Source organism: Lithobates pipiens, unplaced genomic scaffold (assembly GCF_037356315.1).
Source record: "Lithobates pipiens isolate NorthernLeopardFrog02 unplaced genomic scaffold, aLitPip1_a1.2 Scaffold_18, whole genome shotgun sequence".
NCBI lineage: Eukaryota > Metazoa > Chordata > Amphibia > Anura > Ranidae > Lithobates > Lithobates pipiens.
The window spans coordinates 349,020,958-349,038,061 of record NW_027507758.1 but is presented as its reverse complement, the minus strand read 5'-3'; the positions used below and the strand labels follow the sequence as shown (position 1 = coordinate 349,038,061).

The following is a 17,104-nucleotide window of genomic DNA, read 5'->3' as shown; positions in this document are numbered from 1 at the left end:
CCTGAAGCGACCTGCTTCTTGTACCCCCCTGTCTGTTTAAATAAGCCACTGCCGTGGCATTGTCTGTTAGGACCTGGACGTGATGGGACTGCAGTTCCTGAACAAACAACTCCAGAGCTAAGGCAATCGCCTTGAGTTCCCTCCAGTTTGAGGACCTTATTGTCTCCTCTTTGGCCCAGGACCCCTGAGTGAAACGGGTTCCTAGATGGGCTCCCCACCCCCAGGAACTGGCGTCGGTTGTTAGTCTTTTCCCGACTGGAAAAGCCCAGACTAACCCTTCCGATAAGACCTCCTGTCTTTTCCACCACCATAGGGACCTTTTTACCTGGGTTGACATTCTCACCTCTGCCTCTAGGGATGCCACTGTGTGATCCCAAGATTTTAGAAGGAAAGCCTGCAGACACCTGAAATGCATTCTTGCCCACTGGACTGCTGGCATTGCTGAAGTCAGAACTCCCAAAGCTGACATAACCTGTCTTACTGTCAGATTTTGGCTGGTCTGTAATAAAGACACTGCACCGGAAATCCTGTCCTTTTTGTCTAAGGGAAGGAAGATTTTTTGCTCCACCGAATTTATTAGAAACCCTAAAAACCGAATCTCCTGAGATGGGTTTAGGGACGACTTTTGGAGGTTCAAAATCCAACCCAACGCCTCCAGATGGCTGCGAGCTTTGCCTAGATTGGTCTGCAATTCCTCGCTGGATGGGGCGAAAAACAGCAGATCGTCTAAATAAGGAATAACTGCGATTCCCTGAAGACGCAGTGGCGCTAAAGCTTCTGCCATTATTTTGGTAAAAATTCGGGGAGATGATGACAGGCCGAAGGGTAGGGCCCTGAACTGGAGATGATGAACCATACCCCCAAACCTCACCGCCAGCCTGAGAAACTTCTGAGACTGGGGAGAGATCGGAACATGTAGGTATGCGTCTTTTAAATCTACTGACGCCATAAAACATCCTGGCGTCAACAGGTTTCTGACCGAAAAAATTGAGTCCATTTTGAACTTCCTGTACCTTATGGACTCGTTTAAAGGTTTTAGGTTGAGAATCAACCGAAACTTCCCTGTCGGTTTCTTTACTAGGAAAACATGGGAATAAAACCCCTCCTGCTGCTCTTGCAGGGGTACCTGTACTACTACGCCCTGTTGCATCAGTTCCTCTAGAGAGGACTTCATGGCCAGGGCCCTTACTGGATCCCGCGGGGTGTTGGTAATCAGGAACCTTTTTGGGGGGTCGTTGACAAACTCGAGTGAGTAACCCTGCGCGAGAGTGGTCAGGATAAACTGATTTGAAGTTATCCCTGACCACTGCGGAAGAAATTCTTGTAGTCTTCCGCCCACCCGCAGAGACGAGTCATTGCGATTTTTCGGCCTGTGTAGGAGGACGGAAGAGAATTCCGCCTCTACCTTTCGGCTTCGGGGCGGACCAACTTTTCCTTCTCCCTTGCAACTTGCTGTCCTGATCCTGAGTTTTTTGAGGTCGAAAAAGACGCTTTGGTACCTGCTTTTTCTTTTTGACCGGAAAGGATCTCTTTTTATCGGCTGTCCTGTCAAGAATATTATCGAGGTCAGAGCCGAAGAGCAAGTCTCCTGAAAAGGGTAACCCACACAGCTTATTCTTTGAAGCCGAGTCACCCGGCCAGGTTTTAAGCCATAAGGCTCTTCTTGCAGCATTAGTTAGAGCTGCTGACCTGGCCGATATCTTAATTGCCTCAGCTGAGGCATCTGCAACATAGGCCACTGCCGTAATCAGGGTAGGAAAAGAATCTAAGATTTCCTGTTTAGGGGAATCTGCAGCTATATGTGACTTTAACTGGTTAATCCAGTATTCTAAATTTCTGGCTACACACGTTGTGGCCATTGCTGGTTTTAAATTGCTCATAACTGATTGCCATGATCTCTTGAGCAAAAGATCCATGCGTTTGTCCATCGGATCTTTCAAAACTCCCATATCCTCAAAGGACAGATCTGTGGACCTTGAAACCTGGGAAAAGGCGGCATCCAGTCTGGGCACCTTGTTCCATACTGCTGCAGGGTCCTCCTCGAAAGGAAAACGCCTTTTGTGGGCTTTGGAGAAAAAGGGCTTTTTCTCTGGATCCTGCCATTCTTTCCTAATGGCCTCAGAGATGACCGGATGAACTGGGAATGTTCGGCCCTTAGGCTCATCCAACCCAGCATACATGCGGTCATGGAGTGATAATTCCTTTTTCTCCTCACTTAAACCAAGCGTAGCATGAATGGCTTTAAGGAGCCCATCGACCTCTTCAAGGGACAGTTTGAATTTAGAGGGGGCTACCTCAGAATCCTCCAACTCCTCTTCCGAATCTTTAACGGAAAGAGCAGTGGACTGCTTTTCCCTATCTGAAGGGTCTTCAGGCAGAGATTCTAACACCGGGATTGAGAGAGACCCCTGGGAAGACTCTGAAGTGGAAGGCTGACTAGCAGCCGGGTTTGCTAGTGAGTCACTAAAATTCTGGATCGTGGCGTACAGCTCCTTCTTTACAGAGGCCACCAGATCCTCACATACAGAGGCAGATTCCTCTTTAACTAAAGAAGTAATGCAGGGACTGCATAAGGTTTTCTTCCAATTTTCTCCCAGCTTGGCCCTGCAAGAAGGACATCTTTTCTTTGGGTCAGAGCTCTTAGCCTATGAAGAAAAAGACAAAAAAGGGAAAAAAACCAGGGAACCCTTAGTGAGACCCAGTCTCAGCTTTGATAGGGATCACCACATAGGTGCACTAAGAAGAAACCAGTCAGCTTCTAGTGCCCAGACAGGCCCCTTGCCACCAGGGGGGAAAAAAGAAAGGAGAGAGCGAGACCAAACGCCAGGAAATAGAAAAAGAAAGGCAGACTTTAACTGCTGCCTCTTACCTGGGCCTTGCTGGTGCCTGTGCCTGTCCCCACCGCTGCAGACGCTGAATCTTCCATAATCAGCTGTGCAGAGATCCACTTGTGGCTAAACGCCGCCTCCGGAGTCACGCCGTGCAGCTGCACCGGACCGGAAGCGGAAATAGGCACCAGCACCTGTCCTCCCTCCTCCCCCCTGCGTCCACGCCGGAAACGACGTTTCAGCTGACCCGATGACCCGCTCTGTCACTTCCGGCGCGACCGCCGAAAACAAACATGGCGGCGCCTACGAACGTGCGGGCCACCGAGTCTTCGGCTCTCTCCGAGCACAAGAGGGGAAGAGGAGCCCGCTTGCTACCGCTGACGAGGCGTGGGTAGGTCGGGAGGACAGCGGGTCTCTAAAGGAGGAAAAAAAGGGAAAGAAGCCTAGTCCCTCAGGAACACCTAAGAGAAACAGACTCCTTCCCAAAAGGTGTTCCCTCCGGGCCGGAGGAAACACAAAAACTGATGTGTGGTAGGGAGGCGCCTCCCTTTAAAGTCTGGAGGAAGAAGGTGTTTCCTAACGAGGAGGGTGGAGTCGCTATCTCTCAGGTGCTGTCCTGAAAGACGCCTTGGGAAATATGGGTTCATGAGATTTGCAAATCATTGCATTCTTTTTTATGTATATTTTCCCAACTTTTTATGGTATAGAGTTGCATTGCATTCTGCTCATGAAAACCTGAATGTAATTGAAGAGCACTTTTACCTGAGCTATCGGTGGGCGAGTCAAAAAAATATTTTTTAGGGGGGAGCGCCTAGGAATTCCAGATGGTTTCCCCATTGTTGCAGCAGACAAACAAAGGGCTGGCAGAAACTCTGACCCACTCATGACAGAACCAAACCATTCTCTCCATGACACCTGAGTCTGTGTCACTTTGGTCCTTGGGAATGGAATCTGTAGGAATAAAAAGGCTTGTATTTATAGAGACACCACTTCATGGTGTCTTAGTTTTTAGGGTTCAGCTGAGATAATTCCTGTGAACCTTGAAAAAATAAAAGTCTATTCCTGAATTTTTTTTTTCTGTTTGGGAAACTTCTTATCTTTTTCTGCTGATCTAGATAAGACAGTATCATGTTCCGAACAGAACAGTAAAATAAATTGAAAAATCCTAAGCCGCGCTTAACTTATACAAACGACTAATTGTGCAAAAAAATTGTGTTAGAATAAATAGCAAACAAGGTATAACGACCCTATATAAATTAAGTGTAAATCTATAACATGCGTGATATAAAACACATGTATATTAATATCTCAAAACGTAGAATCTAACCCTTACAATACATTTCCATAACATAAACCTATATCAACATAAAAATAAAAAAGAGATGAGAGAAAAACACCCAGTGTATGAGCAATAAGTCCGTATACATGAGCCACCAAACTGATTATCGCAGAACTGTAAATAAAGTCCTCCAAAAAATAAGCCACAATATTCGTAGAAAATCCACCACTAAGTCCAATGGGAAAAAGGAGTGTTCAATCCACCATCAACATGCGATAAGATTTGCCGCTTACCAGAAAGCCATGACCCCCCACTACAGAGGGTCACACGAGACTTGTAAAAATGGATACCACTTCCAGCCAGGGGGGGTCCTCGGTGTCCTCCTAGTTCCACCACTCCAATGGGGGTTGGGAAGAAGACTCACTCCCGGACGTCTTACTCAGAGGTCCAAAAAGGGACTCAAAAAGCAGGGGCATCAAAACCATAAAGGGAAAAATAGAACTCGAAATAGTGTAAAACCCTTTATTATTAAAGATAAAAAAGTAAAAATACACTTACAAATGTATAGAAGAAATTAAGCCTTAAGTCCGTTGCGCCGGCCGGACGCACACGGACAGACCCGTTCTCCTGGAAACCGTCACAAACACGAGGTGATGAATAGCGTACCGCTCAGCCCTACGCGTTTCGCAACAAAATTGCGTCATCCAGGGGCACTCTAAACAGTAAACAGTAAAATACCCCGAAATGGAACTCCACATCCTTTACATTTGTAAGCAACATCTCTGCTCCATGACTTTAGCCATATCACCCTTTCAAAAGAATTGAGTAGGGCTGTGAATCTAGTGGAGGCTTTGAATGACTTAAAGCGGAGTTCCACCCTCAAGTGGGACTTCCGCTCATCGGACTCTCGCATGCGCATTAGGGAACCGGGCAGTGAAGCCGCAGCGCTTCACTTCCCGATTCCCTGACAGAGGTTGGCGGCGGGGGCAGCCGAGACACAAACGATTGCTCGTCATCTGCTGCCGACATCGCTGGACCCTGGAACAGGTAAGTGTCCATTTATTAAAAGTCAGCAGCTGCAGTATTTGTAGCTGCTGAGTTTTAATATTTTTTTTGCAGGGGGTGCATTTAACTAATGCCTGTTAAATAAGGCAAGACCTTTGTGACTACCTAAAGGAAGTACTTAAACTCTTCCACAGGAAAATGCAAACACAGACCTGCTCCACCACGGCCCATCCCACCCAGAGCCCATACAGTAAGTCAAAACACCTTGTTGTTCCACGTGGTAGAAAATACAAACAGAATTGAAGCGGGGGGGTGTTTTCTTTAACCAGTTGCCGACCGCCGCACGACGATGTACGTCGACAGAATGGCACGGGCAGGCATATGGGCGTACCTGTACGTCCCTGCCTTCCCGCGGGTGGGGGGCCCGAACGGGCCCCCCCCGGTGCCAGCGGCGGTCGGATACCGTGCAGGAGCGATTCGGGATGAGGGGGCGGCCATTCATTCATGGCCACCCCCTCGCGATCGCTCCTGACGAATGGAAGTGCAGCATGACATCACTTCCTCTCCTGTAATGTAAACACAGGCAGAGGAAGTGATGTAATCTCTCCTCCGTGTCGGTATTTTTCGTTCCGGCACCGAGGAGAGAGGATCGGTGAGTTGCACCAACACTACACTACACAGTAGAACATGCCAGGCACACTCTCACCCCCCCTTCACCCCCCCAATCACCCCTGCACCCCCAGTCACAGTGACACCAATTGCATTTTTTTTTATTTTTTATTATTGCATTGGTGTCATTTGTGACTGTAATAACTGTTAGGGCTAAAAGATAGTATGGCTGAATTCGCATCGCACCCGCCGCAAACTCGCACGGGACCCTTTTTTTGGTCCGCAGCAGAATCGGATCGCATGGGTGTTCACACCATGCGATCAGATTCCTGTCCGAGTTTGCAGATCGCACTGCGATATGCAAACTGATCTGGGGGTGTCATTAACATTTCACTGACACTCCCAGCAGTTCGCATAGGGCAGTGTGAACTGCCGCCGGGAGGCATGCGATGCGGGAACCCGCTGCGGATTCGTGGCGTTCCCGCATCGCTCCAGTGTGAACCCAGCCTAATAAGCGATCGTTTTTCTGATCGCTGTATTAGTGTTACAGGTGACGCTAGTTAGGCAGGTAGGTATTTAGGTTTCGCCGCAGCTTTTTATAGCGACAGGGACCCCCATATACTACCGCATAAAGCCCCCTGATTGCCCCCTAGTTAACCCTTTCACCAGTGCTCACCATATAACTGTTACAGGTGACGCTGGTTGGTTAGTTATTTTTTTATATAGTTTCAGGGCACCCGCCATTTATTACCCAATAAAGGTTTAACCCCCTGATCACCCGGCGGGTGATATAAGTTTGAGGGTCAGATAAGGTCTGCGTCGCCCCAGGCAGCGGCAGGTTAGTGCCAGTACCGCTAACACCCACGCGCAAAGCATACACCTCCCTTAGTAATATAGTATCTGATCAGATCTATATTAGCGTCGCCAGAAGTTTAGGTTTCCCAAAACACATTGTTAGCGGGATCAGCCCAGATACCTGCTAGCACCTGCGTTTAGCCCCTCCGCCAAGCCCAGCCCAGCCCACCCAAGTGCAGTATCGATCAATCACTGTCACTTACAAAACACAACACACATAACTGCAGCGTTCGCAGAGTCAGGCCTGATCCCTGCGATCGCTAACAGTTTTTTTTTGTAGCGTTTTGATACAGTCGCTGACAGCCTAGGTGCTTTTTTACCTGTGAGTCTCACTAGTGTACCCCTAAATTAAGGGGTGTCTACTTTCCAAAATGGGGTCATTTGGGGGGGGGGGGGTATGTGCCATCTTGGCATTTTATGGCCTTCAAAACTGTGATAGGTAGTGAGGAGTGAAATCAAAGATTTACACCCTTAAGCCCCGTACACACTATCAGATTGTCTGCTGAGTTTTTCCTTCAGATTTACCAAAACCATATAATATGAGGTCAAACCTTAGGAGTTTCAATGTGTATGCAATCAGGCAGGCCCTTCTACTACATGGTTTTGGTAAATCTGAAGGAAAAACTCAGCAGACAATCTGATAGTGTGTACGGGGCTTAAGAAATCCTGAAGGCAGTGCTTGGTTTTCGGGGCCCCGTACGCGGCTAGGCTCCCAAAAAATCCCACACATGTGGTATCCCCGTACTCATGAGACAGCAGCAGAATTTATTTTGGGGTGTCATTTCACATATGCCCATGGCATGTGTGAGCAATATATCATTTAGTGACAACTTTGTGAAAAAAAATAAAAAATAAAATAAAAGTTTGTAATTTTCCCGCAACTTGTGGCAAAATATAAAATATTCCATGGACTCAACATGCCTCTCAGTAAATAGCTTGGGGTGTCTACTTTCTAAAATTGGGTCATTTGGGGGGGTTTTGTGTTATTTTGGCATTTTATGGCCTTCAAAACTGTAATAGGTAGTGAGGAGTGAAATCAAAAATTTACACCCTTAGAAAGCCTGAAGGCGGTGCTTGGTTTTCGGGGCCCCGTACGCGGCTAGGCTCCCAAAAAGTCCCACACATGTGGTATCCTAGTACTCAGGAGAAGCAGCAGAATGTATTTTGGTGTACAATTCCACATATAACCATGGCATGTGTGAGCAATATATCATTTAGTGACAACTTTGTGTAAAAAAAAAGGCAAAAAAATTAAATATTCAATGGGCTCAACATGCCTCTTATCAATTTCCTTAGGGTGTCTACTTTCCAAAATGGGGTCATTTGGGGGGGTTTTGTACTGCCCTGCCATTTTAGCACCTCAAGAAATGAGATAGGCAGTCATAAACTAAAAGCTGCGTAAATTCCAGAAAACGTACCTTAGTTTGTAGATGTGACAACTTTTGGGCAAACCAAAAAAATATATAGTTATTGACTTTTTTTTTACCAAAGACATGTGGCTGAATACATTTTGGCCTAAATGTATGACTAAAATTGAATTTATTGGATTTTTCTAATAACAAAAAGTAGAAAATATCATTTTTTTTCAAAATTTGCGGTCTTTTTACGTTTATATCCCAAAAAATAAAAATCGCAGAGTCAGTCAAATACCTTTAAAAGAAAGCTCTATTTGTGGGGAAAAAAAGGACGCAAATTTTGTTTGGGTACAACATTGCATGACCGCGCAATTACCAGTTAAAACAGCGCAGTGCCAAATTGTAAAAAGACCTCTGGTCATTGACCAGCAAAATGGTCCGGTCTGAAAGTGGTTAAAGCTGAACCAATCATCATTTAGGCAACTGTCCTGGAAGATAATGGGGAAACTTTTTTTAAAATTGCGGAAAGAGCAGGGAAGGGTTAAAACCCGTCATGTTATTTGTTGCAGTCTTTGTGCCACTAGGAAGATCTCCCTTCACTTCCTGTCCCAGAAATGCAACAGGAGATTCAAGAGAATCTCCCAAAATAAAGAGAATTCCCTTTTACATAGCACTGGAACAGGTGTCCCCGTTCAAAAATGTACCCTCCTTGCTTATTCTGCTTACAGCTTTTTGTATTTCCCATCACATTCAGTACAAACAATGGTCCCCAATAAAAACAGAGGGACTAATCTCAATAACAAAGACACAGGCATCAATAAAAATCTTAACAGAGTCTAACCCTGCCAAATTCTATTGAAAACCCAAAAAATTGCCATTACATACACTTTAAATGTGTTTTGGGTGTGTTAATGTGACCCATTATAAATGTTATAAACAGATTTCTCTCTTTTTTCCACAAACTAGAAAAGTGGGTTAGCCTATGACATGGTATAAAAGTTCCTTTACCTGTATACTGGTTGCATTTCTTGGGCAATCCCAATGACCGAAGACTGGAGGAAGTTGTCAAACTCCTCAAATAGTTCACGAATGTTGGTTTTAAATTTCAGATCCAGGTCTAGTTGAATAATGCGAGTTATATCTGTTAAAATAAGAAGTACCAATATTTAATTTTTTTTAAGGTAGCCTTATATAAACTCATTAGCTAGACTTAAAGTGGTTCTAAAGACTTAGGTTTCATGCATGGAGGTAAAAAACCTTCTGTGTGAAGTAGCTCCCCCCCCCCACCCCCCCCCCCCCCCCAAACCTTACCTGAGCGCCATCTAGATCCAGCAATGTGCACGAGAACCTCGGCTCTCCCGGGTCTCTCCCCTCTCATTGGCTGAGACATCAGCGGTAGCCATTAACTCCCACAACTGTCAATCCCAGCCTGTGGTCCAATGATGAGAGAGAGCAGGGGTGGGGCCTAGCGGACACACAGAGCAGGGGCTTGGGAGCAAGCAAGATGCCTCTATGGGGGCACTAGGCAGGAGCCTTTAATATCACTTTAGGTTGGCTAGAGACATTAGACAGCAGCCAGATGGGAGTGACTTCGGAAGATCCTTTTTATGACTGCTATTAACAAACCTGCATACTTTCTCAAACAGCTGGATGTCTCACCATAAAACAAGAAAAGTGAAAGTTCATCCCTCGCATTCATGCCACCAGGACCTGCAGTAATTTCTCTTCCAAAGTAGACAAACTCTTATGGTATACTCTGTCACAGAGAATTTTTGCTATAAAAAAAATTATGTCTGGCCTTTGTTGTGTTAGGCATTGGGTCTGCTGTCCCTAGATGGCACAATTATTGTAGCTCATGCTCAAAAAGAGTCTTATTATTTGCATTTATGGGATCCCAAAGATTGTTACATTGTCTATCCAAGGTCTCCAGTTTGTGCTAGTGTTATCTTGAAGTACAAGGGATATCCAAATTGGCTAACAGACTTTGTTCCAGAAGTTTCATCCAAGGTGTAAATATCTACCGACAGCCATAGTCCACTCCTGAGGATTCAAGTCAACAAAACTGTGCATCAACTGCTAAGGGCACAATCAGTCAACATTTAAACATTCTAGGACTGAACAAAGATAAACCTTCCCATGTGTGCAAGACTAACAACACATTTCAGACAGTTTAATTAGAAACTGGATCTAAACTGTGCCATTTTTTGGCTATTACCCAGTATGCGTAACATCTTTTGACCCACAACTAATTACAGTAGATGTACTCTCACTTGTAAACTAAACAATAATAAAATAATACACAGCTTACAAAGATATTTTATTTGGTAGCGTCAAACAGCTGACTGCTCTGCACCCCTTGCAAAATTCATGCACATATTTTGGGACTGTCCCCACATTAAGCCCTACTAGCAAGACATAGCGCAGTGTATCTGATCCGTCACCTCTATCTCGATTTCCTTGTCCATTGAAGTATGCTTGTTGCACCTTCTTGAACCTTTGGCCACTACTAGGGCTATACAAACTCTTCTCACCCTCCTGCTGTTTTTTTACGCTAAAAAACTGATTATCCTATCACGGAAGAGTTCTTTGACACCAACTTTGTTATCCTGGAAATTTCTGGTTAACAAGGCAGTATTTTTTTTTTTACAAAGCAGCTTACCTACCTGAGAAGGGGGGTTTTGGCCAAATTCGACAAGGTTTGGGGAGGTTGGATGGCTTCTGTTGACACAGTTTCAGATTACATTAAAAATGGATATAGTTAATGGTCCTTGGTATGGGATATAATGACAGGAGGAGGGTTTTTCTGGGGTTATGGTGGTTACTGACCTCATTTTAAATAAAGGATTTCAGTTTTTTATTTTATTTTGTGGTCCTTAAATTCTCCTGATTGGTGGGGGTGGGGGCGATTCGGGGAACCGAAATGCAGGCATTATCCTGTATGGTTGACCAAGGTGTCATCATCAAGCTAGTTGACTTTATACCTACCTCCGGCTGGAGGTTCAAAGAATGTACATATCTGTATGGGCAAGTGTTGTATTGTTTCTTTTATTTCTTTATGTATTTTGTTGTTGTAAACTGGTTACATTTTTACTGTGACCGGTTGTTGGTTTCTGCAACATGCGGTTTGATGTATGTATTTACCACAAAATGTTACTATTAATTTACAAAAAGAAACTGACAGCTGACTGAACATGAAAGGAAACAAATCTATTTAGATCAAATCCAAACTAAAGTTCACATTGCTACATCTGCTAACAAAACCACAACTCAACCTTATCCTTCCAGCAATTCATAAATCTGTCAAATCTAACAAAAATGGATAGCTTTGTGTTCTTAAGAAGCCTAAAAAAAAGTCATACTGAGCCTTGTAGCACACTTTGTTACGAATAAGGTTTAAGCCAGCTGTCATATGTAAGTGCTGAGATGTCCACACATCATAGTTAAACACATAGAATAGTAATCAGTAGTAATATTTATAGACTGCAGTACTGGCCACTCACTTTGTACATAGTCAGGCCTCATAAAAGTAGGCAAACACTAACAAGTAACTATTATTTGCTCCCTTTGGGTCTGTTGAATATGCCATAGAAATTGTTTTTTATATCTAAGAAGAAATTCTGGACTGTCCTATGTCTTTTGCACAATTCCTGTGTTATCTTCACGAGATGAATCAGTCATCCCAGTTGTGATATTGGAACTACAGAATGTTTAGCCTTAAGCCTAGTATTGTACACACTTCTAGTTTTGTTTTATTCAACCCAGTGGGCCGAACGAAAAAACTGACAGCTCAAGTCAGAGCCACTGTACTAACAATCATATGTTAGTACAGTGATCTCTCCTGCTGTTCTATTGTGTTCTGACAGGGGGCACTGTCCACCCGCTAGAACACTCCGGTCAGCGCTTTCAGACATTGGCTGAGAGAGCTGATCAGGAGCCAGTCTGCAGACATTTTTTTTCAAGTCCCTTAACATAAGCCCGCCCAGCTGCAGTACACATGGGCCGAATGTCGATATTCGGACCATGTATGCTTAATGTTGTGAAGATTAGCAAGTAGGTGGAAAAATTATGCAAGGCTGACAACACTTGATCCAAAAAAATTTGTGTGTTGTCAGCCCACAACAGGACCTAAGATAAGAATGCATTTCTGGCAAAGCAACTAATCAACAGGTATTGTTCTGTTCTTGAAGCGCCTTTGGAGGGATGAAAAATGTGGCAATGAATCATGTATTGTGAAGATGTACTGCTATTTGTTTTTTTTTATTTTGTCCTTACATACACTTCAACAGATAATTTTCATAAAGAAAAAGGCCCTAGCTTATACAAATATATAATGCACTTGACATACGACCAGTGTTCTCTACATTGCCTTTGAGAAACTTTGATTTAGCCTTTTGTTTGCATGGTCCCCAAAGACACTACCAGCCAAGGTTATCCAAAATAACATATCAACTACAAAACTTCAGCGCAAAAAGAGACAGGTATCAAACAACCATTCTGTAGTCAAAGTCCAAAGACAACATCCGGGAACCAGTGCAGCTGTATATTTCTGGAGAAAGAAAAAACAATTGTTTGATGTATAGGTATCCAAAATAACAGAAGTTAGACAGATTGGAAAAATTATCAAATTGTCTCACTAGTTTACCCCCCCAAGTAGTTCAGGTCAAGGTGGCATCTTGTTGCCTCCCCCAACTTTCCCTCTGTACAGACTGTTTTGGGTTTAGGACCCAAACCTCAGACCAAATAGATTAAAATGCTGGATCGTACCAGCACATCTAACATTATAGGTGCTTTCAGACTTCTTACAGTCAATGTTTTGTTATAAACATTTATTAAGTATATAATATGCACTGCCCTGCAGACTATTGTTATGATGCCCAATATTTCAATACACATGCCATTCCATGATACAGCAGCAAATTTATCAACGCTTTTTTGGCAATTGTACAAATGTCAAAAATTGCCCATTAGAAAAATATTGTTTGCAGGGTGCCAATGTGGCCTGTTCCCTAAAAATGTCATTTGTCACCCTGAGCCAAAAGCTGCAATGCCTTACTGACCAGAGAAAGTGTGCAGATCTGGAGTTCGGAGTTTATAGCTTTATAAATCTCTGCTCCAAAGAACATACTTATTAAGTAAAAACCATAGACCATAGATTTAACATGGCAGCCTTGTAACCAGCATTTTCAGGACATCAGCAATGTAGGTTACATAGGATTATTATAAGAGGTTTCCTTTTCCTTTTTTAGACAGAGCAGGGAAGGGTTGGAAGCCTGATTATCTTGCCATTTATATTTCTATTTATCAGAAAGACAAGACTGCAAAGGAGGAGAAACTGCTTCCTTTGACAGCTGTCAATGAAACGGTTCTACTTAATGCCTAGTGCCATTTTGACTTCCTAATGTCTTTGATTCAGCATTTTTTTTTTCTTTTTGTTCTTGCTCCTGGAAAGTGATAACTGTGCCTTTAATGAAGCCTATAGGGCCATTTGGCTGACAGGTCCCGGGATATATCATCTTTTCAGGCTATCTATCCGATTTGTTACTTGCACTATTTTGTGGATACCATTAATCCATAACCTGTAACATCGTACATCATTCCTGTACTGGCAAAAACAAATTTGTAACATTTTGGTAACATCCACTGTCTTGTTTTAATGAGAGTTTGTATTACATACTTTCTCAAAAGAATAAAAATGATTGAAAGAGTAACGGTTCTACTTTAATTGCTACTAGGGGTGCAACGGATCGCCACCGATCCATGATCCGAACGGGTCACCCCGTTCGGATCGTCACAAGCCGCGATCCGCAGTCTTGGCCTTAGGAAAGGCCGCACCTTTGCCCTATTTCCGAAGCGGTGGCCATCTTGGTACACCCGTCGGCGCTTACAATGTGACCGCTCCGTCCAATGACGGAGCGATCACTTGTAAACAAATCGGCGTCATGATTACGCCGGTTCCTCTCTCCCCTCTGTGTACAGATCTGTACAGTGGAGGGAGAGATCGGATGGAAGCAGCGCTGTGGGCTGCATTTGTAGTGCCCACAGCGCTGCTCTGTGAAAAGTACAGTCACAGCCATCCCTCAATACCCTGCCAATACTCTGCAATACAATACCCTGCCAATACTCTGCAATGCAATACCCTGCCAATACCCTGCAATGCAATACCCAGCAATACACTACCAATACTCTGCCAATACCCTGCAATGCAATACCCAGCAATACACTACCAATACTCTGCCAATACCCTGCCAATACTCTGCAATGCAATACCGAGCAATACACTACCAATACTCTGCAATGCCCTGCCAATACTCTACAATGCCCTGCCACTACTCTGCAATAGCCTGCCACTACTCTGCAATAGCCTGCCACTACTCTGCAATAGCCTGCCACTACTCTGCAATAGCCTGCCACTACTCTGCAATAGCCTGCCACTACTCTGCAATAGCCTGCCACTACTCTGCAATAGCCTGCCACTACTCTGCAATAGCCTGCCAATACTCGCCAACACCCTGCCAATACTCGCCAACACCCTGCCAATACTCGCCAACACCCTGCCAATACTCTGCAATGCAATACTCTGCAATACCCTTCCAATACTCTGCCAATACCCTTCCAATACTCTGCCAATACCCTTCCAATACCCTGCAATACTCGGTAATACCCAGCCATACTCGGCGATACCCAGCCATCATGCTCAGCCAATATTACAGTGTGTGAGATGACGTGGATATTACAGTGGGGGAGATTGTGGATATTACAGTGGGGACTATATGGTGGTGGAATTTTCATAGGCTTTTGCAAATTCAATTATTTGCTGATCCGAAAAATGATCCAAACCGTGACTCTGATCTGAGGAACGATCCGATCCGTGAGTTTTTTGATCCGTTGCACCCCTAATTGCTACCATTGCTGCCTGTGTCTTCTTGTACATTTTCCACCTGTTACTATGATATGAAGGGAAATTTGCCCAAAATACAGGTAGCAATTTTTACCCACTTTATTCAAATGATTTATTAAAAACAGTGCTGAAGCTGCATGAATACAGAACAGACATCTCTTCTGTTACCGAAAATAGTGCAAAAATGTTGATGGGGCTTATAAGATAGTTGTATAAATCTAGGACAACAGTAACATAAGAAAATCTTAGTAATTTATTATCCTTATTTCAAATGCATCTCTTAATCTTTAAAACACATCATTCTAGAGCCTCTACAAGGCTATTAAATTACAATATTTATATTACAGATTCCATCTACCGCACATACAATTATTTATTGCTTAAAAGTATGTCCTCATTACCTTCACCCTTCAGCATTTCTACATTATTAGAAATTTGTATCAGAAACACATACAGTTGTCTTTGTTGTCTTATATGGTGAGCAAATAGGGCAGGTACGGTCTCAGATTTTGTGAAACTATATCCATATGAAAAACAGAAAAAAAATAAAAAATTCTATTCTTGTGGCATACCATTTACATTTGTATATACAGTGACTATAACAGGCATAATTGAATTACATCAAATACATTTTGTCATATACCTTACATGGCAAATGTTGTTGCCGATGGGCTGAATAAATGTCTAACTATCAGGCGCCTCCACCTCTCCAAACCTCACCCTGGGAGGAAAACCAACAAGGTTAAAAAGAGGGGGGAGAAGGGCAAGAAAATGTATGTACATGTGTATACATGTAAAAGTTGTAATAACAGAAAATCTCCACGTAGGTAGAAAAGCCAGATACTAATGGATACACAATCTATAAAAGAAAGAAAAAGGGGGATCCACATGATAACATGTAGCTCTAGCTCTGCTAGATGTCTGTGTACAATGTTCTTCTGGACCAGTCTGGTGCAGCTAGAATCACTGTTATCCTCTCTTGCTCTATCTTCTTGAGCAGATGAGGTAGGGTTGCAATGGAGAGAAGGTGCAAATAAGTCTCAACTGAGACCAGAGAATTATCAAGGAATTCAAGTGGAGAGCTAGAGAATCTCTGGTTCTCGCAACAAACACAGGTAGTTTGCTATTGCAGGGCTCGACAAATCCCAGGCGCCAGGTTGTCATGGTGACAAGAAACTGCTTCCTGGTGCCTGGGGTTATGTCAGCCCACTAATAACAATTTCCATTGCCCAATGCCCCGGACATGCATCTCCAGGCAGCTGATGCTTCTCTCTACCCCCCGACTGGTCTCAGCAGAAGCAGGCTGTAGGTCCAATGTTTGGGGGGGAAGGGGGGTGGGGTCATGGGCTTGTCTCCTCAGGCAGGAGGAGGGGGCAGGGTGTATATAGGGGGGACCAGACCCAGGGTGTATACAGAGGAGGAGGGGCAGGGTGTATATAGTGAGTTAGGGGGAGCCAGACCCCATTTGTATACAGAGGAGGGGGGGCAGGGCTTGACAAATCCCAGGTCGACATGGTGACCAGAAACCGCATCCTAACGCCTGGGCTTCTGCCAGCCCACTCACTGCCAGCACCACAATCCCCGCAATCTGGGAGACCCAAAAGGGGGACACGTGTCCCATGAAACCACCCAGTGAGAAAGCCGTCACACCCAGCAGCATACCCGTCTCCAGTCCAAATTCAAGATCTGCCATCTCCGTCCTGTCAAAAAACTGGCTCCTAACTTTTTTAGCGGGCTCCTAGATTCAAAGAAAATTTGTCAACCCCTGTGCTATTGAATCTGGAATCTAGGATGTCCACATTCAAAACCCCCCATTTTTGGCATATCAGATTACAAACATCTGGATGCCGAGACCATTTCCCTCGATTTAGGCAATGGTGGCTGATATAATCTGCTTTCCAGTTGACCCCTCTTGGGATGTGGACCACAGAGATTGCTGGACAGTGAATTCCAAGATATGGTTTGCTTCGTTCAAGGCAGCCAGGCTTCCGGTGTCCCCCTAATGGTTGATGTAAGCAATCAATGTGGCCTTGTCTGCCTGTACCTTGATTGGGTGCCCCTTCAGAAGCAGGGTTCAGTGTTGCAGGGCCAACCTGACAACTCTAAGCTCCAAGATGTTGATGGAAACTTTGGCTCCGTGCCATGATCATGTTCCTTGGATTGTTAGAGATTGGAGCATTCCTCCCTAGCCTGTGAGATCTGCACCTGTTGTGATAACTTTTCAGTGATTTGGAAGGAGGGACTTCCCCCACTGATAGGGCTAAGGTGGTGTCAG

The 17,104-nt window shown here is 44.3% G+C and overlaps 1 protein-coding gene across 1 annotated transcript in view; it reads right to left on the bottom strand.

Annotated features, from left to right (window-relative positions):
* The window catches only part of XXYLT1 (xyloside xylosyltransferase 1), a 345,164-nt gene that overhangs the window by 170,336 nt on the left and 157,724 nt on the right, over positions 1 to 17,104 (bottom strand). Inside the window, exon 3 of the mRNA XM_077487464.1 lies at positions 8,940 to 9,072. Within this exon, the coding sequence (XP_077343590.1) occupies positions 8,940 to 9,072 (133 nt within the window). The remainder of the gene's footprint in view (positions 1 to 8,939; positions 9,073 to 17,104) is intronic.